We start from the raw sequence: 25,776 nt of genomic DNA on the forward strand, positions 1-25,776 counted from the left end.
AAAAAAAATTTTTGGCTTTCCATCTGTCTGAACAAAGTTCCTCAACTTACAGCGGTATCTTTCCAAAACCACTTTGGTTATGTCGAGAATACCGACTGCCAATGCTTGAACTAGCGGGAGAAACCAGAACGCAGTATGCTCCCTCATTTTACCTCGTGCCAAGGAGACACCACAGCATCGCTGGCACTGGAGCTTGAAAGGCTGTTTTTCGACATTGAGCTCAGCTAAAGTCCGAAGTTTAAAATGTTTTTTAGTTGTCTTGAAACTGATTTAAAGAAAATAATGATATTTTTTTTATCTTAAGTGACATATATTATTTTGTTGCAGTGATTCCATTTTTCCCCACTCATGGCAACTATTAAGCCTTTTATCATAAAGATTAATAAAATTATCTAGATGCAGCTGTTTGCTGTCTTATTTTATGGATGCACTTTTTACATTATTCCTTAGCAATACCATTGATCAGCTGTGTATAACTAGCGTTACAACATCATTGACATGCCAGCACATCAACAGGACTTTGGACCTGTAGTGGCAACCAGACCAATAAGTAAAGCTTGAAAAATGCAGCTAATGTACATCCAACTCTCTGCTAAGCCTTGTAGAATGTAATGTATTCGTGTCTGCTCAACAAGCTGCTTTTGGATGTAAATGAAACAGAAAATACATACTGCAATTTGGACTTTCCAGTCTGGCCTCCACAGTCCATCAACTCTGCCGTGGTCTCCACAGTGCAGTGTAGTAGGAACTGCAATAAACACACACACAACTCAAATTCCGCACAGTCCAACATTACACACACTAAACCCAGCTTGGTAAATGGATTCTCTTTTAGTCTGGTTGTCTCATTTTGTCGACAACCAGTAAGTAGTAGTGTAGTTTTAGTATATTTTAATAGTCAGTTTAAACTGTTAAACTGCAGATTTTAGTCCCTTGTAAATCTACATCACATACGTATTTTCATAAAATGAAGATCAATTTTTGTATTTCGTGAAAAACCCTTCCTCCGATTTGAGATTTATCTGCACAGTCTTATCACTCGGGTTAAAAACATTGTCTCAGAAGAACTGGAACCACCTTAATGACCTAGACCCAGCATCAACATTCACATTGTACTTCAGTGAAAATATGTCAGTTTGAGCTATTCTGATGATGGTAGGGGCATCATGCAGACTTTCCATTTGATGTGCTTTTCCAGTTGTGGTATTTGTGTGCCTGCTGAACATCATCGGTAATTGTCATTTTTAGTTCTACTGAACTGTTGGAGAGATGAAGCAGTGGAAACAGAGCTTCCCACATGTATAATGTATAGACTGCACTTACAGATCAGGGAGGAAAGAGCTGGTGGTTTGTCCTCGCTATAAGATGGAGATTCTGACGTTTTATGTTTGTGGTGAAATGATTTGCGTGCGTAACTTTATCTGTGTAACTTTACTTCTGGTTCGCATGATAGAGGGGCCTCACGTCGAACGTTCAACAATAGGCACTAGTTTGTTATCTTAACCCAGACGAGAGAGCAGACAGATAGACCACAGAGTTGTTCTCTGTCGGTTTAACCTTCGTGTACCAAAGTCAAGACTGTGTGTGTTTGGGTGCAAGTGCAGTTTGAGTGGTAAGATAATAGCTCGGAGGCCCAACTGTGTGTCAACTTGGGCAGTCGCCAGCCTTCCTGCCTCCAGAGTAAACTCGAGAGGGCTTGATTTGGCTGCAGGGTATCCTCACTTATAATAAGAACCACACTCATACACGCACACACACACGGAGCAAAAAGGCACATATAGTAAAAGGATAACCTTAGGATTGTCATGACTGTCCTCAAACATTCTCAGATTTGCATATACACACACACAGACACACAAACACACACATAACAAGGTCCAGATGGTCTTGTAGAAAGTTTGCACTCTTGTTAGACATTAAAACGCACACAGTCGTTCTTCTCGCTGTCAAGAATCTCCCTCTGTCTGAAATGAAAGAGTTGAACAAAGTGCGGCTGAGAGATAGTCAAATGGGGTTCTCACGCTTTGAGTATTGCCTCATAGACTGAAGTTTTCCAATAGAGTAGCGTACAGGAGAGAGTCTTCCTGCCTCCGCTGAACGAGAGACGGGAGACACTTCAGTGACAAGAGCGGCCATTCATGCTGAGGTGATAGCCAAAAAAGTAGCAGAGACAATCAAACAGTAGCAATTAAGATAGCATAGACTACAATGAAGAGATAACAGGTGGAGCAGTCGTGACAGAACAGAGGAAAGTGATGACAAATCGAATACATCAAATGTTCCTTCATTGTTTCACAGTCATATTGTTTGTAATTATTCATGCATGTTCCGCTTTTTAGTATTTCTCTTCTGAAGGAAGCTCCGCTCAATCATTTTTTCTTCAACATTGTGCTGTCGTAATTAGACCAATCTTGTGTTTCCAGTTTATATGTAGATTAATTTTCTGTGTGTATGTTTGTGTGTCCTCTTTGTTTCCCAGGTCGAGGAGATATCCAGCCCCAGTTGAACAGCGCCATGCAGGATGTCAGTGATAAATACATTCTGCTGGAGGAGACGGAGAAACAGGCCCTGAGGAAGGCGCTCATAGAGGAGAGACAGAGATTCTGCTGCTTCGTCGCCATGCTCCGGCCTGTCGTGGTGAGCACAGCCAGGGAGAGAGAGAGAGAGAGATGAGCTGTCAGAAAGTTATCTCACTCCGCAGTGTTGTTGCTTTTTGTTTTTATGCCACAGACTGAAAATATGCTTCATGCTCCATTCATGCTGCATTGCTTCACTCTTGTTTAAACTCTTCAACACAATCTATCATACCGAAAACTCTGGTCTCTCTGTCGTTAATCCTTTTAGGATGAGGAGATTTCTATGTTGGGAGAGGTCACCCATCTCCAGGCTATCTCTGATGACCTCAAAGCCCTGACCTCTGACCCACACAAGCTTCCGCCTGCCAGTGAACAGGTGAGAGGAAACGCTCTGTGAACACACAAACTAAACAAGACACTTTAATGTGACCTACGTCCTCTTGTTGTGTTTATTCTAGAGGCTTTGCTTAATGTCACTTAACGTCACAAGTACAAATATATAAAGTGTGACTCATATTCTCCTCCCTCTCAGGTGATCGTGGATCTGAAGGGCTCAGACTATGGTTGGTCATATCAAACACCCCCCTCTTCCCCCAGCCACACCATATCCAGGAAGTCCAGCATGTGCAGGTAGGTTCCTCCGGCCAATAGCCAGACTACAGACATGAATTAGTAAAACAGAGAGGCTACACATTATCCCATTGTACTCATAAAAATAATTATAAAACCTGTTTGTAATGCTGGAGATTATTGTAGGGTTAGATTCTTACAAGTTGGAACAAGGAGCTCAAACAGTTTGCGATGTATTGTACTGTAGTTGGATGTTACACAGTTTTATAGCTTATTCATACATTATTATAATAGCAGGAGATATGTAGACGCTAGATCTACAAAACCTGCTAATCTCTTATTTCTCCCTGTTGATTATTATGAAGCTTCTTTATGAGGCAGCTTATCAGTGTGAAGGGGTGGGGAACAAGGACATAGAGGAAAACACTTAATTGTGTTGCTCAATCTATGTCTGCCACCCAGTGGTCAATATGAGCTGCACTAGTCCTTTATCTTTGTTCATATGTATCTTAGCTGCTTTGTATTTGTTCTTCTTCTCTTTATTACTGACAGTTTTTAAGTTTAGAGAACTGGAGAACTACAGTTAAAGTCGACATTTTATTGGAGAAAAGACCCTCAGAGATATTTGGAGGAGAGTTTAGTGAAGTGGTTCTTTTTGTGTCTTACTCTCACTGCTTCTTGTTGCATCCCAATGATTGTTCCTAAACTGTTTTTTGCTTAAACAAAGAAACTTTAAATCTGGGCTTTGCATTGCTTTGCATTATGATTCAATCAAAACTGTAAAATGATGTTTGAACAGCCATGGTAGCATTCCAAATCTAGTCTAGAGGAACAATATACATTTTATGTCTCAATCATAAGAATGATGATTTCTTCGCAGGCTCACTATTTTCCTCTGTCACTGCAAATGTTTTGGTTATCATATTTTTAAAAAATCACTTATGAAAATCATGAATCATTCCAAGAAAGTCACTTTGCATTATCTATAATTTACCTATTTTGTGACTTGCCTAATACACACATTTGTGTATTGTTTGTGCATGATAGATTAGCACTGCTAGCTGCTTAAACTACGTAAATATTACCTTTGCCTGGTCCTGTTGCATTTCTTGTATTGATTGTACATGATTTAGTACAATCATGACCCCAAAAAATGCTATTGTAGATTTTATAATGTCCTATTTTTATATTTGCTTCAGATGTTAATTTTATTGCTGCTCAATTCCCAGTAATTTCTCTCAGTGTTGAAATAGTGTTTCCCTTTTTATGTGAATATTTTCAAAGGGCTGTCTGAGGGCATGAAATCCTGTGATTTCCTGTCTGTAATTATTCTCATTATGATTTTGCGCCTCTTATGTTGGTTTGTGTTGTTGTTTTGACTGGCTTGGCCTCAGTCACTGCTTTCTGCATCTTGGTGTGGTGTGTTAATTGTTTCCCACCCTGTCTCCTCCACATCCCCCCCCTCCAATCCTCTGCCTTCATCCCTTTTTTATCTCTCCAACTTTCTTTCTTCAATCCATGTCTTTGGGTGCACTTGATTCTCTTTACCCCGCCCTCCCGTCACTGCCAAACCTCTCCTCCCCCTTACCCCCTTCCCCTTTCACAGTAGTCTGAACAGCGTTAACAGTAGTGACTCCAGGGGATCCAGTGGCTCCCACTCTCATTCTCCTTCCTCCTCTTCTTCCTCCTCTTCCTCACACCAACTCTTCCACCACCATCACCCCCGCCACCGGTACCGTAGCTCCACGCTGCCGCAGCCGGCCCCAGCTCGGCTCTCGAGCATCTCCTCCCACGACTCGGGTTTCATTTCATCACAAGACCAGTACATGTCGTCCAAATCATCCTCGCCTATGCCAGCTGAAACAAAGGTAAGAAAAAATCTCAACTACCCACACGTAACCGCATCTTTGTGTCCAAGTATGTACATATGGTTGAGACAAGACTTCAAAAACCACATACGCTCTATGATTCACAAGTTATTGTAGTCTGGACGAAAACCCCAAATCAACAATCCACACAAGTCCTTTCTCAAACATCTCCCCAGCCACTGTGAGAGGCAGTTAGCTGGCAGCAGTAAGTTTATGTGATCATGTTGAAGTCATTTCACTGCTATTATTATAGCATAAATGCACAGGAAATTAGTCTGCCTCCACTCTGGCCCAGGGCAAAACAGGTCAGCCCCATCCTGCTATTAAAGAGTTGACTGCTGTGACAGACTGTGGTTGGGTTTAAGTTGCAGAGGCCTGAGCGTACTGCATGTTGTATTTCCATTAAAGGCATCACAGTTGAAATGACATGTTACAGTGACAACAGTATGTTTTATAGACACTGAGAGCCTGTCTCTATCAGCAGGTCCCGTTCTGCCACTTTTTATCCAACTAATCTGACAAACGGTCGCAGATAATAATCAGTAATGTGTTCCAGCGGATTGCCTGGTGGGGTTTGTGGTTTGACATCGACCACAGCGGCTGTTTTGTTTGCGCGCCAGGCGATCAAAGTTCCCCCTGTCCAGAACGCACTGGTGTAGTTCTGAGGCCAAGTTTTTATGATGCAGTGAAGGTGGTTTGGCAAGACCGTGCCTGACCCTTTGTACAGCACAGTCCTGGGAATCAGTCTGCCTCATTCTTGCTCTAGTTACATTGGCTGACGTTTGAAAGGGAACAGTCACGTCGCTTAGTAGGGCCTCACTCCTTAACTCGGGGTGAATAAAGGGGCTAAGGCTTACACTTAATGTGGATCTCTTTCATTTCCACTCATTGTCAGTGCCCACTTCTTTGCAGGATGCTGTAGTGAACCCAAAACCATAATCTCTTTCTGGAGGGTAGCATGCACAAATATGATTTCCTCACAGACATGGATTATGTATCATGTGATTAAAGTTAATAAAATAACCAGGGATTGGATTGTTAATATTTCCTCAAAGATATTGAGAGTCTGTGTGGATATTTTTGCCTGTGCTTCCCTCGAACAAGTCTCTAACACAACCCTGCTGATGTCCATGCAGTTAATGCTGTTATTACTCCCAGTGCACCTTCTCCACTTTAAGTCACCTGGCTGTACTCCTGACTAACTGCTGAGAACTATGGAAAGTTGCCTCCCCTCCTCTAATAATCTGCTTCTCTTTGCTTCTCTGTGTCTTCCTGCTGACATGTCCGTCTTTGCGATTCTCTCTCTCTCTCTGCACATGTCTGTCTCTCTATCTCTCTCTTGTTGCCTGCTTGCTGCTGCTGCCCTCGCTGTCCCAGGCTTGTCCCAGTTCCAGCTGCTCTGAGGTGTCAGAGACTGGGCAGCTTCACAGTGACTGCAGCGCCCCCTCTTCTCTAGCTGCTGATACTGCACCTCAGCACACTGACAAGGTGACACACACTCACCCTCCACCGTGAACCTCACCCACACAGAAACCTCTGGGCTTCCTAACACTAAACTCCCACCTTGGCTGTACATCACTCTTACTTGGGTTTATCACAGAAATGTTAAAATCCCTCCAAACTCCCTGACATCCGTTTCTTCAGTTTTCACACACTTATCCTTTTGTGACCATTTTCTTTGTTTTGTATTGACATGATCAATATGGCTTACTCTACAGAGCCTCCAACGGGTCACTGTAACAATTTTCAAAGGATTACTTTTGTGTATCCTAGCAATATTTTCTATTCCTTCTGAGCCATATGCAGCCCATATCCACATGTGTCCCACGGCAACCCTGCAGTGTGGATCAGCTTATTTTATTTTATATGAACTGAGCATGCAGTATTCTGATATAGTATTAGCAAGCTGCTTAATAGTCATAGTTGTACATTTAGTGAAACTTCTTTAAATTCTAAGATCAAGAGGTCACTCCAGAAGAATGCATAGAGTCAGAGTGATGTGCATGATGCTGTCGGACTCACTTCCTTTGCCTTTAATGAGATGATGATGTTGCATAATGACAATGGGGAAACTATTGGGAGAAAAAAATTAAACTTATTGCGAGAGTACGCAAATTTAATCTTCAAAAAAGTTATTGCCATGACCCTTAGGGGGCTCCGTACCTCCTCATTATGTTTGTGTTCATTTTTGAATGATTTCTCCTCAGTGATGTTTTCAGTTTTGTTTTGTCCTGTTTTTTATCATTTCAATAATTTATCTCATTGTATGTTTGTTTCTGTTACCATCCGTTCCTCCCACCGATGCACACACATCCAGTTGGCCAATGGCTTTGACCACTACAGTCCGGCCAGTTCCCTCTACCTGCATAGCAACGGGGGGAGTTTGGGCTCGGGGTCAGCCACCGCCTTCCCGTTCTACCCCCCCTCCTCCTCATCCTCCACCTCCACCTCCACCTCCTCCTCCTGCCCCACTCGCTCATGGTCCCGTCCAGCCTCAGCCTTGCTACCAGACTACACTCAATACTGCACGATGGGCTCGCCCATGGTGCCGTCATCTCAGGTCCCAACCTGGAAGGTTTGTTCAGCGTAGTCCCAGCCTCCTTATCCAGTGTTTGTTCGACATGCAAACCTGGTTCATTGTTTTTTTTGATGTGTCATGGGTACATGCATTTGATAAGTTTCCATCTTTAATACTAAGTAAATTCTGCACGCTTTAAAACTGAGATGGGGAGATGAAGCTTTTAAATGTTCAACAGAGAAATATTTAGTATCAACAGTAAACGTTGACGTCTTCCTTCCCAGGACTGGGCAAAGCCAGGGCCTTACGACCAGCCCATGGTCAACACACTAAGGAGGAAGAAAGACAAGGAGACCCCGGCTGTAATCAACAGTAATGGTAACATGAACAGTGACGGCTCGACTTCGACACCAGCTCGGGCTGTGCTACAAACACCAAGCTCATCGACTTCTGTGGTAGAGAAAAGCAGGACTGTGGCGGCACCTCTCAAGGTCAGTCAGTCTCCATCTCCTAATGTTTGTCTGGGTTTGATACCTCAGCTCTTCAATAACTCTTCTTTTCTGAATTATTTCCTCATTTATTCTTATTTAGATTAATCTCAACATTGGGAGTTTTAATAAGTGAGTCTTGTAGGCTTGTTAAACATTAAGTCACTTTGTTCGACCTGATTTATACTTATAAAACTCCTGTACTCTGCTGCAGCCAGAGGTAAATTCCCCCCATACCAACATGAGAATTATACAGTCATTTGTTTACCTCTTTCTTTCTGCCAATACCTTATCTACACAAACACAAGTCAGTCTACATTTTCTGGCAGTTGTGATAATTGAGTTTCAGATGACCTCTCATTCAACTTCCAGCAGGGTCGATGTTTTTGCCGTCGTGGCATTTAAACCACATGAGTGAGGCTCCCACCACTAATGTTCCTATTTAATGAGTCTAATAAGTTGTACCTAATGATTGTAATGGCTTCAATAAATGAAACCTGGCCTTATCCAGACGTTCAGACTCTGGTTACTAAATGTTTTTTGCTTGTTTTTTTTCATTTGGGCGATTTTTACAGGCTGGTGATATCGAGGTCCACGAGGAACTGGCCCTAGTCTTGTCCAGAGGTCTGGAGCTGGACACCCAGAGGTCCAGCAGGGACTCCATGCAGTGCTCGAGTGGCTACAGCACGCAGACCAACACACCCTGCTGCTCCGAAGACACCATACCTTCACAAGGTAACATGAACTCTCCAGAATCAGTCCCAACACCAATTTTGAAAAGTTCCCTCCTAACCCCTCTGTCTCTCTTCTCCCTCTAGTGTCAGATTATGACTATTTCTCAATGGCTGGAGACCAGGAGCCTGAGCAGCAGCATTCTGACTTTGACAAGTCCTCCACCATCCCCAGAAACAGTGACATCAGTCAGTCCTACCGTCGCATGTTCCAGACCAAACGCCCAGCCTCCACAGCCGGTCTGCCCAGCAAACAGGCTCCGTACCCTGGACAGGGGGCCTACCCCGCCGGGTCTTATCCTCCCACACCAGTCCACACAGGAGCTTATCCATCCAGCCCTACAGGCCCTTATCCCCCCACCCCTACAGGTAGAATCTTTTAGACCTCATCAGATGAATACTTCAAGTCTTTTTATTTCTGCTTTCTTGTATACTATAATAAAATGTACCTTAAGTGAAATTAATTAATTTATGGATGAAATCATTGTTCTTGTTGTGTCATTGCAGGCCCATGTTCAGGTCAGGGGTTTTATTCCGGATCCAGCTCCCATAATGCCTCTGGCTCCTATCCTACCCCGGGGACTGCCACAATCCGCCGCACTCCGTCCTCGAAACCTTCCGCTCGGCGCTCAGGCTCTGTCGGGGGTACAGGCCCCATCCATATTCGCACGCCGGTCGTCCCGGTGAAAATCCCAACGGTGCCTGATATGTCCGCAGCGGTTAATGGGAACATGAATGCTGAGGAGAGGAGAGGAGGAGGAGAAATCCCATACTCTCCAACATTTCCAGGAGGTGAGGATGTCGACACGTTGCCTGTGATGTCGTGGAGCGGTCAGGCTACGACCAACCCCCCCACCGTCCCACTGCCCAACCAGTTGACCCAGCAGCACCTTCAGAGCGAGACTGGAGGAGAGGAGCCGAGGGAAGGGGGGCAGGGAAACATGCTGGTGGCCATTCGCGAGGGAGTCAAGCTCAAGAGAACCCTCACCAATGATCGCTCCTCACCACGCATCGCATGATGACAGCATCACAATATTCAGAATCATGACCCTGTGTCATAAAATTGAGGCTCCCCTCCATTATATTTGTAAATGAGGTTAAAGGCTTTAAAATAAAAAGTGTTGCTGCTAGAGATGCAATGTACAGATAAGACTTCTAATGCTAGCTTGAGAAGTCATTGGCACCTACTCTACATTTCTCAGTGTAAAATTCCATCTGTGAGAATCTCTCACTACAGAATGAGAGGGAAACATAGATATGCAATCACCAAGTTTCCTAGTTTGGCTTAAGATGCCACAGAAAATACATCAAGCCAGGTTTGTTAAAATATAAGTTGTGGATCACAGGCCCATTTAAGGTAGCGCCTTAGTTGAACAGTCTGTGTAAGACAAAGAGGAAATACCTTATTTCTTACAAACATCACAATAAAGGATTCTGGCCTAAGCAATAAAATGTATTTGCAAATCCGAGCCGGTAACTGCGTAATCCCAGTGTAAAACATGAGGACATTCCTGTTAATAGCAAGAAGCACCGAGCAGCGTCACCTCACACTCTGTCCATGTCTTCAAGAGAACAGTAAAGACGCACTTTGGTTCAGTCTTGTCCCTGAAGACGAGGGTTGGACGAGGATGACTTGTGTCTGCCTCTTCTCAGCGTGAAAAACACTGTCTAAACACCTCTTGTTGTGAGAATGCATTGTACCACAGAGGGATGAACAAGCACTCTAGCTGCATAGTGTCCTGGCAGAAGAAGCACAACAGCAGCCACTGCAAGAACAACACAGCGTCAAGAGAGCAATATCCAGGTGCACTAGAGGAGTAATGGCTCCATTTGGCACCTCCTGGACTGCAGTGGCCACTCACTTGTTTAAAGAGACGCCTGATGGCTTTAGGAAGCTGCTGTGTTGTCAAAGCCGTCCTGAACTCACAGTTCAAATACTTAAACACGTCCACAGAGCTCCACAGGGCGGAGGTGTGAACAACAGAGACATCTCAAAAAGCAAAGGACTCTATCGCCACACGCGTGATGAGTAACTTTCTGTTTTGTAGTTTCATTTAGTATTAACATGATTTGTAAATAATTATACGAGTGTTTGTGTCGGTGCTTCTCACTCTGCGTCTTTGCCACATTTCCGCCTGCTCCTCTGTGTCAACTTCATTCAGTTTCACATCTAAAGACATAAATGTTTATGCGACGATCATCATACCCCAAATGCCTCACGATGCGAATTGGTTTTCTCTTTCATTATCGCCTCCAATATGTTTCTCATTTAATCTGCAGTATCTACATGCCGAGCGGTGCAGCTACTCCTCAGTGGTTTGTAGTTATATATTAGTCCTTATATATTAGCCTCTTCTTGTTTTGTAGCATTTATCTGCCACACTACCGCCTGTGCATTGATCGCTTATAACATTACTATATACATATATAGTATTAAAACGTTTTTATAGAAGTTGATGAGGCAAAACAGTTTGAGTTCTCAGTGATAATCCCACACTGTTTCTATTCTTCTGTCTGGTTGCTGTCGAACTCTTTCCTCTTTGAAACGACTTTAGCTTGCATGCATTTTTTAATTCATTCGTTTTCACCTGTCATATTTGTTTGTATTGGTATCATAAACTTTTTCCTTCTAGAAACTCACATTGAAATTCATTGTGTAATTTAAGAGCCTCATCGTTATGGGTGCATTCATTTTTTGTATCTGAACAACAGGATGTTTTGAGGATCTGAGGCTTTTCCATCAGACTTATTCAGTTTTAAGACTAAAAACTGAAAGTGTTTAATGTCACTGACTTATCGTCTGTGTTTTCATTTTTTCTTTTCGGTTCAAGCACTGTGAGACCATGGCTACTATGACATGTATGAAAGTGTAAATATTATTTAGCTGCACAAGTTAGTCCAGGACCTCACGCGTTTTTGTAATTTATTTTCTTTGTCAGTCTTTAAATCATCGTTTCGTCTTTCTCAACCTATCACTATTTTTATACTTGTATAAAATATCAGAGTTATAGAGTTGCCTCATCTATTCATGCATGTGTTATCTGATTGTAGCAGTGAAATGTTCGACTGTCCCGCTACAATTCACTTTAAGTCCCTTATTTCACACCAACTCATGCATAGAGAGTATTTGAATAATAAGAGAAATGCTGCAAGAAAGTGTATTTTTTTTCTGAGCTGCAGGTTCTCAGAGAAAAGAAAAGTCTGGGTTCTGCAGTGGAGACATTTGAATCAGTATTATGAGAGCAGATTTCTGGACGATGCAGGGATGCAGTTTCTATTCAAGTCAAGAAAATATATTTGCTTCTGATCTCACCAGGACGTCCTGGTTGGTCACAGTTGGGATTGACTGAGCAGAAACTGGACTGACATCAACCCTGCTGGGAAGTTTGTTGGTAGAGACATGCAGAGCCACCTTGAGGATGGTTACAATTTAACATGTTTGCACCTCAGTTGTGAAAATGACATTGAACACTTAATCTGTTTGGCATCTTATTAGATTTGAACAAATGACATGGTGCCCCAGTGTCTGGCCTCTCTGGCCTTGTAGTCTCCCAGAGACATCGCAGCAAGAAAATCCACTTTGTTTATAGTATTTTCAACATGTCCCATGCGTTTAGTGTATTATTGTATATTATAGAGAGGTTAAATAGAAGGGAGGCAGCGAAAGAACAGGGGATTACATCACAAAGCACATTTGGCATTGAACATACCCTCTGTGGAAAGGTGACATCGCTGCTTAGGCATTTTTGCAAACCCAGCATTCAGTTCTCGATATTGTTGATGATGTTAATATTCTTGTTTTTCTCTGTTTTTTTTTTCTTTTTTTGGCCGTCCACTTGTCTGAAACTTGTATTGACATCCTGTAATTTTTCATATTTAAATTGCTAGCATAAATATATATATATATAAATATATTATATCAGAGCTGCCAAATGTCACTATATCTTATGATAAAGAAGTTTATAGTTTGTGAGGGTTTGAACTTTCAGTTTAACCTGGTTTATAGTTTTTATCTTATTGCTCCGACCCAGCCCCCACCCCGAGGAGAGGTGAACTCTCTCTCTCTCTCTCATCCCATGTACAGTTCAACAGGCTATGATGCAGTTTGTTTCAGGAAGTAAAAAGGTTGTTATTTGTTTTTTGTGTAATGACAGCTTTAGCGTTATAATAAAAATATATATCAATTTTACTTTACCTCTGTGCCTCTTGAACGTGCAGCCTCCATGTGTCCACCTCTCTAATACGAACTTTTCTTTCAAGATTCAGTAGTTGACTGTATCATGTCACCTCGAGATTCATTTCATAGCAGTTCTGTAGTTTCACACAGTCCTCGTCGACAGAAAGGAAAAGTAGACCAATTTTCATTTTTTATTAAAGTGATAATATAACATAAGATCAACTTAATTGAACCCACACCGAGGAAATGTACTTGTTACAGCAGCAGATTTATATAATTACGTAAACAAGAGAAGGCATTGAATAAAGTAAAGAATAAAATAAAATCAATCAAGAACACAGAGAATACTATGCACATTTCACCACAGACTCAAATATGATATGTGGGGAAATGTACTTGAGTAAAGTGCAGTGGCAATGAATGATCGCACATGGATTTGACTTCATTTGGCTTTAACTTTGAGGAGATAGGAGATTATAAGTGTATAGCCGCCAGGTGTGGCATTTGTAATATAATATGAGTATAAAGTGGTATATGTAGACTAAAGAGTAGCATACTGTATATTGTATGACTATTAAGATGTTTGTAAATATATAATAGGTATAATTTCGCTACAGAAAATGATAGATGCTGCACTCTTATCAGGATATGAACACTTTGTTTCTATGACTCTGGCCACCAGGGGTCGACCTAGTCTATGCTACTTTAAATTACCCAAACTCAGTTTAGTGTCTGCTTGAATAAAAGCTTTACTCCTCTAATTCTGAGAGGCCTGAAAACACCCATATACTCTATTAGACAAAATAAACTGAAAGGAACCAGAAGAGGTCGTAAACATAAGTGTTAAATTATGACTGGATTTCCTCTTTTCCTCTTTGTGGTACTGACTGACTTCCCCTCTCAGACAAATAACTTCCACATGGTGTCATAGTTTCTTGGGGTGTGGACTCCAGCTGAGGTCTGGTTAAATGCCTGAGGAGGAATGGACACACACACACACGCACACGCGCACAAGCACGCACACAAGCACTCTACTGCTGATATCAATAGTCTATAATATTTTAAAGATACCTCATATGAATAGTAGCACATTGAAATGGTATATGGATATTAGACATTAAAATACTTTATTGAGATACAGGGGGTTTAAACAACTCATTGTGATTCCCCCTGGATGATTGTTCATGTTCATGCATACATATCCAACTAAAATACTCCTGATGCACCACATACACTAAATGCATATGATACTACTACTACTACTGCTACTTATAATGATAATAATAATAACGTTGTTCTAACCAAATAAATACATAAAAACACAATAATATTATTAATAATGACTATTTATGAAGCAACTATTAAGAAAAAAGCCATAGCAAAGGATTTACAAGGAGGACAAATAAAACAAGAATACAAAACGTAAGAGATAATAAATAAATGAATAAAATGTCATCGGCAAATCATATGATACCAAATCTAAAATCACAATCAACAGACACATCTTACCCAGTGTTTAAACGTTTGCTTTTAACTCTGTTTTGAAAGGTTTAATATAAATAATTTGTTTTAATTATAATAATTCACAGAAACAAACTGTAACATTGTATTTCTCATCAGAATAAAGACATGTGCACCTACACAACCTGTGTAGCATGAACACATCTGACCATCAGCCCCTGGGAGAAGAACGTAGCCTGCGTGCGTCCGTCTGTGGCGTCACTGTTACGCACGGAGCAGCGCAGCCATTGGAGAACATCCCTCCCCTCTCCTCCCCTCCCCTTTCCTCCCCTCTCCTCCCCTCCCCTCACACACACACACAGCATCCTGTCAGCCAGAGGTTACAGCTTCTCGGGTTCACGCTCGCAAAGATGTGATTATTTCCCTTGCGCACAGAGCAGAAGCAGTTTGGTGGTGTTCTCGGCTCCAGCAGCTCCCAGCAGGTAAGAGGCCGCAGGGTGGGGGGTTCTGTCCGGGGGAGGGTGGATGGTGTGCGGGACAGCGGAGCATCGACTGAAGTGCGTCCGATTAGACAAGTTCCAGTTCGGGTGCGAGGACTCCTGACGCATCGCTGTCCACCTTCCTCCTCCATAGCGTGACACCAGCTGGGATCAGTGTGTGTGTGTGTGTGTGTGTGTTGGTGTGTGTGGTTGTGTGTGTGTGTGTGGTTGTTGGTGTCAGGCCCGAGCTTTGCCCTGAAATAGCCTGACCCAGGCTGAGGAAGAGGAGGAGGAGATGGAGGAGGAGAGGGGGGTGTTTTCATGCGATCATTGCAGCGATGAATTCAAGCTCAATCGTGTCATGTGTCGCGATTTGAAGACCAGGTGATAGCCGGGTCCGATGTTCTTCCTCTCCTCCAGGATCTCCTCCGCGTCGCTTCCCCTCCCTCCTCCCCGGAGATGCTGCCCTGCCTGCGGAGCCTCCTGCGGCCCGCCCTCTCCCTGAGAGCCGGCGCCGGGCTCACCCGAGCCGGGCTCGGCAGCGGCCAGGCTCCCGCCGCCTGGTCCCGGCTCCCCTCGCTGTTGCAGCGGCGCAGCCTGGGCACTCACCCGGAGTCCACGGAGCCGCTCGACTCGCCCCAGGGCGCCAAGGAGTTCATCTACAGCCTGCACCCCACCGAGCGCACCTGTCTGCTGCGGGAGCTGCACAGGTTCGAGTCCATAGCCATAGCTCAAGGTAGGTGATGTGGTACACTACAGCATGTTCACACTTTAAATGAGCTCATGAGCCACGGTACATCCGAAGCTGATTCAAGCGTCAGTCTTTCAGCCATAACTTTAGTTTATGAATCATAACAAACGCATGAGCATCTTGAAAAATACCTCATTGAAAAATAAATCACTTATTTTAACAATTTATAAAAGGATTGAATAGTTTTTGCACCGTTATGATGCTCTACTGCAGGTCATAGTCCAGTATATTCAAATTAAATCGAGGGTTTCATGGTTTCATGGTGCAGTTCTGAGCCTTTGTGTTTTATTATGTCATTATAACATTGTGAAGTTGCACTGTAATCTCCTACGTGCAACTAAAGCCTGCTCAAGCATGATTGGTCAAAGTAGAAATGGGAACAAGAGGGAAACCAGAAGGCATCCAGTTCCAAACTCTTGTCCCTCGTCTTCTGCATATTCTGCATAATCTGCTTATGAAGATTTTAGACTTTATGACCAGTCCAATCCCCACAAGGTACTGAGCTGCGTATTCAGCGTAGTCTCCACAATCGAGCGTTTTCAGCTGCATGGTCAGATGTCGCAGCAGTTCCATTTGCAGTCTGCAGCATGAGCACAGCATTGAGGTTTCATTAAACTGAATTATGGGAGTACAGTACAGTATAAGATAAGGAGGAGCACTGGAGATGTCCCACATAGGGAGAGAGAAAAAGGGAGTGGATCAATACTGAGATGGAGAGCAGGGAGGAGGAGGAGGAGGACACGAGTGATGATGAAGTCCTTACATCATTTAAGGCTCTGGGAGAGTGATGCTGTTCTGACATTTTTCTCCAGCAGTAAAGTATAAAGTTTAAATTTAAAAAATCGCTTCTCGTCGTTCTGTCTCATGGTTTTGTGTTTCATCGCCGCTGAATTATCGGATATTGGATATGAAATGAACAATGACAAACAACAAACAACCTAAAAGCCATTGAGAATATTATATATTAAGTATTTACTGGAAATCAATGCTGCCTCAGTGTTGTCGGTGAAAATGTCGATATGAGTCATGTGACTTGTGGGTAAATAATTGTTTCAGTTCTGTGAGAATTAAGTTTGTGTTTACTCTAACATCTGGTTTCATGACGGACCAATGTTTTCCCTGCAGAGAAGATTTAAATGGAGGATGAGCCTTTAAAACCTCTGAATTTCTTCATGCAAACATTTCAGAGTTGCCATTTGAGTGCTAATGATGTGTTCCACTCAGTAGCTAGCTGTTCCACTCAGGCTGTACAGGCTGTTCCTTTAAAGCAGATATCAACACTCTGCTGAATGTTGAGCATACGTGCATATGCTGCTCTGAATAGTGTCAGGTCTGTACTGTTCCTGCTCACTGTACAACGTGTGAGACTGTGAATAATAATCATCAGACAAGGGCATGCACATACATCACAGCCCAGAGGGTCACTGTTAATATTATTAATATCAGCATCCCTCTGACACTGTGGCTTGAAAAGTTCCATCTATTTGTTTGGTTTACAAGACTCAATTTTATGTTTTTCTCCTAAAACTTAAATAAAAAAAGACTTCTTCACTTTTCATTAGAACCTGAAAGATATGAATTTTGGTGGGTGATGCCGATATTAGTAAGTACACACTTTCCTATACCAATGTATTGGTTGATATATATATCATTCTTAAGATTTTGTTTTCAAACTATTATGACAAAGACATCTAACTGAGGCTTGATATTATACAGTTAAACCAGAAACTTTATTATAGATATTTAAAAAAACGTGCTAATATATATTAATTAAATATTCACAAATGCAACCAAATCTATAGAACTTGAATCGATACAATAAACATAAATGTTAATCTTTTCTGCATTGCTCATACTGTAAAATAAATCATATATATATTTTGGAGTTTGGACATAAATGTTGACACTAATATGTAAAAGGCTCATATCGGCCGTTATTTTCAACCAGCCAATAAATCAGTCAGGCTCCTATTCAACATGTAGATTCAGCCTCATCTTGTTTCACAGCAATAAATATAATTGAGTGATGGGAGCATGCTGCTGTCAGCTGCGTGTTATGGTATGGATCCATACATTATTGATCAGGCAATATAGGTCACCTCTCACCATGGGAACAAAAATAACCCAGTTATATTCACAGTTGTCATTGTGGAAGTGTACTGTTGAACGCCATCTTCACCAACTTCAGTTAGATCTTGGGGCTTGAAGAAGTCCTCCTGGTGAACCACAGCACAGTTGGGCGGGTTCTTGATCATTCTGTTGGCCTATATGTTCCTCAATTGGTTGGGCCCTAGCTGCCGATGGTGAACTCCATGAAAGTTCTCACCCATATTGGACCATTGGAAGATGTGTCAAGAAAGGGCGGAAAAACACACATATTATGCTCATATTGTAAATATAATTTGGGTTATTGCTTGAAAAGGTTTTCACTCTCTAATGGTCCGAAAAACACATCACTTTCCTTATAGTGTCTATTGCTGCAGCTCCTCTTTTCAGCCTCTGTCTGAAACACTTGGTTAAAGACCCTGCTCTGATTGGCCAGCTGGCCCACTCTGTTTTGATTGGTCAACTGCTTGAGCACGTGTAGGAAACGTTGGCCTCTGGCTTTGCACGGGGGCGTGACAGAATAGCTGCAAGACAAGCATAATGCAAATGTGATACGGAAGTCTTGGCTGGACTTCTGGCGAAGTGAGAGAGGAGCTTTGTGCTTTTCAACTTTGCAGATCTTTTACTGACACAAAAAAACTATACAACCCACTAGGGAAAGAAAACAAGACAAAGAAAGCTAACAAATTTTGCTTTGCTGCTTGCAGGACTCTTCTTATTGTTGTTAAATGTCAGTCTCTATTGAAGCTCCATACTTCTCTTTTCTCTACTGCGATTGAGAATAATGTGAGGGGGTGCACTGACGTGACTGTAAACAGAGGACGTGTACTTTCCTCTGCTCTCCCCTATGGGGCCGACCTGGCTGCACCTTCAGCTACAGCCTCACCTTCATGCTATAAAATCCTCAGGGATTCTCTTACCTCCTGTATACGGGCTGCGGACGAGCTGAGTCAGTTACTGCTGAACTGGTTCACACACTCTCTCACACTCGCTGACTGAGAGGTGGAGTATTTTTTTGACAGGCTCATCAGCGTCCATCCTCTCTGCACAGAGACACCTGAAGCCAAGCCCTTATTTTCTCTACGGTTTTATGCAGGTTGGCTGAGTCAAGAAGAAGCTTGGTGTAGTCATATAGACATATCTCAGCACTGGACAGTTATCAGAGGTTAATGATGGGTGCTGCAGGGCTGTCTGTGAAGGATGGGGGTGTCCATTTGTACTGAGAGCACATTCAGCTTCCTTCCCATGCTCCATTGTGCTGTTAAATAAGAGTCACACTCTGTATTGCTAAGTGAGATTGAGATTTTAAAGCCTGATCTTTATGCTCCTGTAAGAAACACAAAGGCAGTAAAAGTCTCACTTTTAAACCTGAATTAATCAACGAAACTCAACATTGACATTTCATCTCTTTCTAAAATTCATATGATGCATGTTTTAGGAAATAGTTGCCTATTTACACACTTTGTAGTCACAACGCGTTGACTGTATATAAAAACGGACGACAAGCCATCTCCCCAAAAGTGAAGCCAAATCATCTTGATCGCCACCTGGTGGCTGGCTGCACCTCCTTTAATGGATGGGACATGGACCAAACTAAAAACGGGATGGTTTCTGTAATTTTGCGTAGCTCTTTTCACCAAATGCACGTTTTGGTGTTTAAAGTTTAAATATAATATTTGACGCAAAAAAAACTGGTTGAAACGTCATAATTGACTGCTTTGACGGATATGATTGGTCGAGACAGGATCTTTTAGCTTGATTTTAATGAGAAGAAGTGTAGAGATGTGTCATACATATTTATTTTCAGTCTATGATAGACACTGAACAACGCCAGCATTCATTTTGAGTTTGTGTCTCGGGTGACTATAAATAAAAAAATCTATCTCTTTTGAGGTCTGCTTTTGTTCTCCTCCACCTCCTGAGTGAATGTTGCTCGTTGTTCACTAGTTAGTCACTGGGTTTGTCCGTGTCCCGTTTGGTGCTGCCGGGCAGGAAGTTCCCACAATGGGTTTATCAGAGCTTATTCTGCTGAAAATAGCTGCCTGATGTGGCAAAAAGAAAATATATCAATCCTGATGATGAGAGCAGTCAGAGTGAACCAGAAGATTAGAGATGAAAGCTGTGGGCAGAAAAACAACGAGCTGATGCCGATCGCTCCACAGAGCTAAAGAAAACAGTTGGAGGATTTTTTTACAATTATCATAACGAGGGTCCTTTAATACATTCCAAAGTTCTCTGATTCATATCGGCAGAGTTGGATGATTGGTCATTTTGAATGTCAACCAAAAATTAGTTTTTTGCTATTTGGGCCATATTCACCATTTACCACATGCAGGTTCACATTAAGACTACACCGTACCTAGAGCACTGCATGTTCGCCAACATATATTCTGGGATATTTGGGCCACATTTGCTATTTGGGCAACTTTAGGCTAACATCCATTTTGTTCGAGCCACAAGAAGGACAGAAGGGCCACATCACTGCCTGAAGTGGCCCACATCTGGGTTTCTGTTCTTTGGAAGTGTTAGTTTAGGTCGGTTGGGCTGTTGCCAGTTTGTCTTTATCCAGTTTCTGTGTCTGAACTTCCATTTCACTGTTTGAAAAGGTTGAAAAGGTTTTCTAAGTCTTCTGCAAAAAAACAGAAGTGTACTCAGCTTTTTAGGGCCCGAGGGAGCAGCCATTTCTAGCGAAGGTCCTGCACAAGAACACCCTCGTTTCTTAGGCTTGTGGAAATGCAGCCATGGTCCATTTCAGAGAGAAGACCTGAGAGGCGATGGAGTCAAATTTGAAGAAAAAAAGTGAGTTTAAAGGCTGAAGATATATGGAGGAGAGAAGTAAACAGGAGGGAAAGAAAGGATGAAGAGGGGAGAAGTCAGAGCAAAGCGGGAGCTGCTCTTTAATGAGACTGGTGCAGAATGACTCAGCTATTTTAATATATGAATATTAATACCTGTTTTACCACTCTGGGACAACTGGGTCAGTAATTTTAGTATGAGGCAGAAATTGAAAAAAATATCAACAAAATTGAGAAGATATAGACAAATAGTAAGAAATAAAGTTCAAACAAAACTTAATTTCATCTCTGACCGAGAGCAAAGTGAAAGTGTGAAGCTCGAGGTGTTTTCTTTGTTGTTTCATGGTAAAGAAAAGAAATGACTGACCCTATCACTTGTTAATGCTGCTGCATTAATAAAAAGAATAGCGTTATTAGAAATGAGAGACGGCTCCACTGTGGCTCCACAGTCATAATGATGATGAGGATCTCCAGATTCATTCACTACACCATATAATTTACACTGAAACGCATTTAGTTGATAAACATCGTAAAAACCAATGAAGCAGGAGAAGTGGAAAATGCGATTTTCTTGTTGTTGAATTTTAGCACTAATGTCTGCAGCATACTGGAGGATCTTCAAAACATAAACCGAGACCACAGATTTAAGAGCAGATGTAGCCTATTTATAATGTTCCAATCGTGAGAATGCACACGCTGTACGAACCAGTCCACACGCAGGAACACACTTACGATTCGAAGTGTCCCTGAACCCTTCACACTATGAGATCATTTGCCCAGATGATCCGTTCAGATCATCTTTGAAGCAGCCCCTCAATCGTCAGGAGGGCTGAATCAAACCCGAAATGTGATTGATTTTCCTCTAATATGACGAATAGCATAAGCTGCAAAATGGCTGAAAATGTTTTTACTGAAAACTGAAACGAAAGAAAAACAAAAGAAGACAGACAATACAGTTTTTTGACTCTGCTTCGTTGCAGTTGAAAGCTTCTTTGCATTAGTTTGAATTTAAATCTGTATCACTGGGCGGTACATGCTGATCTATACACATTTTAAGAAGTAGGAAAAGCTTTCTTTCTCGGACAGGCAGCATATATTTGCATATATATGTATCTTAATGTACAAGACGGGAGACAGGAGGAGCAGATGTAGAGCGAGGTGAAGGAGAGGTGCATCAGATTGGTGAATAAATCCTCCTCTGGTCCATCTGGATCTCGTGATCATGAGCGTTGGGTCACATGGTGACTCAGGGACATTTCCCACAAGGCTGCTGGTGGAAAGGAAAACATGAGATGAGACCACATGGAGGCAATTTCTCTCAAAGCACTGCAGAGCGAGATTCATGCTGGGGAGGCCGAGCATTTCATTTTTCTTCCATTCCAATAACCATTTGTTAAAAAATTCTTCTTCATCTTAAACGACTCCGTTTAATGAATCCACCATTAAAGCCTCCATCCTCAGGTTTGTGGATTTCAGAGAGATGCCTAATATATTCAGTGCACATTAGATTGCTTTCATAGTGATATTATATTCCATCTTTTATGGTGAAAGCTGTGTCCCGTCACCACCAGGCATCTACCTTGATGTATTGAGGAAGAGGAGCAGCTTTTCTTTTCTTCATTCTGCCTCAGCGGTTATTATATGAGTGTGACTCACTGGATATAGACGACAGGTTTAAGCCTGAAATTAGCTGCATGTCTCGTGAACCCTTCCCCTCCCTTCCTACTTCCTGCCTGTTGGGGTTTTCAAAAATCAAAATTAACGACAACAACTTCCAAGCTTCAATAAATCTTTAAATTCTTGTTGTCTTGTAGATTCAAATTTAATTCCATACATGTGCTATTGTTGCTCACCAATCTCCCCAATAACCCACAATAATGTGATTGAGATGTTTCCAAACGTGTTAAAAATCTAAAACTTCAATCTCATTTGCGAAAATATTCAGATGTTCAGGGTATCATCTCAAACTGGTGCATCCTGTTTGCTTTGATTGTCTTGGCGGTGTCATAAAGGAAGTGACAGGACTGATTCTAGGAAGGCACAAGCCTGGTTTTATTAGTCCCACAATTCATAATGTATGTCAGGACAAAGGCCAAGCAATGAAGTGGCAATAAATCAGGGCAGGGGGCATTAAACCATGTGTGAAGCCCTGCGTGTTTACACCAGCAAAGTGGTCTTAATAAATGTGAAGAGGAGGAATTTTGCAACCACGTCAGGACTTGTCAGAATTGGCTGTCTGACCAAACTGGGCAACCGGGAAGGGCCTTGGTCAGGGTGGTAAGCAAGTTAGTCCTTGAATCTCCCAGATAAAGCCTGTAGAGGGTCTGTAGGGAAACCTGAAGATGACAGTGTTGTGCAATAGGAGTAGACTTGACGTTGGCTAATTATTAATAATCATGAAATATGATTATTAAAATAATAAAAATTATCTATCAAAAATAATTAAATTATTAATTGAAGATGATCAGTAATCAAATAACAATAAAACCACTAATGAGAAAATAGGAATTATCAATTAGAAAGTACAAGCTATCAATTAACAATGATAAGGTTATCAACCAAGAATAATGAAAATAATTAGTCAAAAACAATAAAATTATCAATTTAAGAATAATACTATCTATATTAATAATTGAGAAAGGGGGGCACCACCCTGGTTTCCAGGGACCAACGATGTCAAGCTATAATTATCAGTCTCATAATGATAAATGTCAAATTAATTAATGTCAATATTTTAATATTAACGATTACTTAATAAACAGTGAAGGCTTCTAAGTTCGAGCACAGGCAATCATAATCCAGCTGTATTCACACACTTATGTACAAATAATCACAGACTACAGATACTTTAATTACAAAAGTATTTATTAAAAAGGGGAAATAAAGTTATGTTATTCAATGATTCCTCATTTTAACAAGCTCCAATATTTCAAAGATAAACACCGCAGCAGCACTTATCACAATTCAGAAAAATACATGGACAACCTGCGGTCTACCTATGTATGTCTGTCTCTATGTGTGTGTGTGTCTGTGTCAAAGTGTCTCTCTGTGTGTGTGTGTCTATGTGTGTGTGTGAAATAAAGTTAGTGTTATTTAATGATTCATCATCTTAACAAACTCCCATATTTCAAAGATCACAACAGCAGCAGCATTTATCACAATTTAGAAGACACATGTATCCACCTATGTGTATCTGAGTGTGTATGCATCTGTCTGTGTCTATCAAAGTGTCTGTGTGGGTGTGTGTGTGTGTGTGTGTGGGTGTGTGTGTGTGTGAGAGAGCGAGAGAGAAAAGGGAGGGAGCGTGGCGATGACGCAGTCACGTAGTGACGTCACATCCAAGATGGAGGCCGACAATGTTAGGCTTAAAACTACAAAACAAAATGGCGGGTTCGTTCTGAATTTAGAGCCAGAATTGAGGGCGGGTCTACCGATGAATAATCTCAAATGGCCGCCGGACCACGTGTGAGGCACAAAGGAGGAGGTGGAACAAAGGATTCTTTGTTCTGGTTTAGCTTTGGCTTCAAAATGGCGGCCAGATGTTTTCAGGCCCTTTAAATATAGATTTAACTGTTACATGAACTGTATTCTAAATACAGATCGGAACGGGTGTATAGGTCGGTTTAGAAGGAGAGAGAGAGAGAGAAGAGAAGGCATGCAAGGAGAGTTCAAAGAAGCTCTTAAAAACACCGTCAGAAACAAGTTACTTTTACTTTACCGCTCAGCACTCAAACGGCGTTGTGTGCTGAAGTCCGACGGTAAAATCTCTGTAAGGTTCTTCAGACGGGAACGAGTGCAACCGGAGACGTTTAGTCACGGCGCTTAAAAACTGTGGCACAAGGCCGTAACCGGAAATGAACCGGAAGTAGCCGAATCGTCGTGGCTAAACAATGAGACACGGAGGTCCCACAAACAAATACACTCAAATATATTAAACAATATGCTACTTATCTGCCCAGATAATCAAGTCTCTTACTGTACAACCCTCGCGATGTGCCTGCGCGTCTGCGCGAATGTGTCGGGGGCCAGTGAATCACGTGGTCTCTCTCACGAGCGGAGCTCCGGGCTCGGCCGCTGGACCGGAAAAGGAAGCGAATTATTCCTGCTGTCTTGACGGAATGAAACTTCGCCTTTCTTCTGTAACAGCGGAGAACGTGCTGGTTTACAGGAACGGAGTGAATTGTCTCTTACTCCTCAGCGGGATGAACGTCGCGCTTCTGCAGGGAACGGCTTTGTGGAAGCCGTTTGTGGATCGTTGGAAAAAAGAAAAGTCTATGGAAGTGTCGGAGTCCGTCCAGCGGGGCACTTCCTGTTTCGGTCTTTCAAGTTAAAACAGGAAAGGTCCTATCAAGATAAAACTTTGACTGAGATAAAAGAAGAAAATGAAACGACTTCAAATAAAATGATATTAAACAAACGTCTAATCGCCTCCTTAGTTACTGAGTCGTGTGGTTAGACCTCTTGAGGTCAGAAAACAACTTGAGCAGCGTGGAAAAGAGGCAGATTTCTGGGAGCACAGGGGTTTTGTTCTACCTGGGAGGTACCTGCCCCCCTGGAGGAGGGGTCAAGGGTCAGTGTTGCCCTCAGCCAATTAGATGTCAGGGTCCCGACCTTAGTGGGCGGGGATTCGACCTCAGTGGGTGTTTCAGAGTCTCATTTGGGTTTTTTTTAGAGCGGCCTGCAACATCTCCCACCAGGGCCTGCTGCTGGGGGGGGTTGGAGTGTCGACACCCCGGAACACTCTAGGGCTGGTCTCAGGATCGCGTTTAGGCCTCACGTTTTATGGGCCTTTGTTGAAAACTCAGATCACTGGGCCTCAGTCCCAACAACAGTTCATGGACACTTCCCATTTAATCTGTGTGAGAGAATCTGTCAGGAAGAATGAGATAAACTGGCCAAATCCAGGTGTTCAGAGCCTGGAGAGATTCAACCAAGAGGACTGAAGCTGGAGCTGCTGCCAAAGAGGTTTTTCTACAAAGAACTGAATTAAGAGTCTGGACACTCATAAATGAGGTATTCAGTTTTTCAATTTACAATCTGCATTTCTAAAACTGTTTCCATTTTACTGGTTGTGGAGTGTAGATAACTTCTTCTCTAAACTGAATTTTCCACACTATTAACGCTGCAAAGCCTGAAGGAGTCTGAATACTGAATCAGGAGAGACTGTGTTATAATGAATAGAAGAAAACTATTTTTTGTACATCTTCACCTGATACACAACAAAAGTTATTTTCCCTGTGTGAAGTCTAGAACTAA

General features: G+C 42.2%; 2 protein-coding genes across 6 annotated transcripts in view; both read left to right on the forward strand.

The window, feature by feature from the left end:
* Positions 1-12,940, forward strand: part of LOC133014367 (protein MTSS 1-like) — a 51,118-nt gene extending 38,178 nt beyond the window's left edge. For 2 of the 5 annotated variants that reach the window (XM_061081582.1, XM_061081583.1), the window contains 10 exons: positions 2,480-2,637; positions 2,845-2,952; positions 3,109-3,206; positions 4,753-5,014; positions 6,392-6,502; positions 7,332-7,589; positions 7,817-8,023; positions 8,596-8,755; positions 8,839-9,120; positions 9,259-12,940. In XM_061081582.1, coding sequence (XP_060937565.1) covers positions 2,480-2,637; positions 2,845-2,952; positions 3,109-3,206; positions 4,753-5,014; positions 6,392-6,502; positions 7,332-7,589; positions 7,817-8,023; positions 8,596-8,755; positions 8,839-9,120; positions 9,259-9,770 — 2,156 coding nt within the window. In that variant the 3' untranslated portion in view covers positions 9,771-12,940. The remainder of the gene's footprint in view (positions 1-2,479; positions 2,638-2,844; positions 2,953-3,108; positions 3,207-4,752; positions 5,015-6,391; positions 6,503-7,331; positions 7,590-7,816; positions 8,024-8,595; positions 8,756-8,838; positions 9,121-9,258) is intronic. The other 3 variants (XM_061081585.1, XM_061081586.1, XM_061081584.1) reach the window with 2 other exon arrangements.
* A 1,823-nt stretch (positions 12,941-14,763) lies between these two features.
* The window catches only part of LOC133014292 (transmembrane protein 65-like), a 46,406-nt gene continuing 35,393 nt past the window's right edge, over positions 14,764-25,776 (forward strand). The window contains exons 1-2 of the mRNA XM_061081487.1: positions 14,764-14,871; positions 15,289-15,604. Coding sequence (XP_060937470.1) covers positions 15,328-15,604 — 277 coding nt within the window. The 5' untranslated portion in view covers positions 14,764-14,871; positions 15,289-15,327. The remainder of the gene's footprint in view (positions 14,872-15,288; positions 15,605-25,776) is intronic.

This window comes from Limanda limanda, chromosome 11 (genome assembly GCF_963576545.1).
Source record: "Limanda limanda chromosome 11, fLimLim1.1, whole genome shotgun sequence".
Lineage (NCBI taxonomy): Eukaryota > Metazoa > Chordata > Actinopteri > Pleuronectiformes > Pleuronectidae > Limanda > Limanda limanda.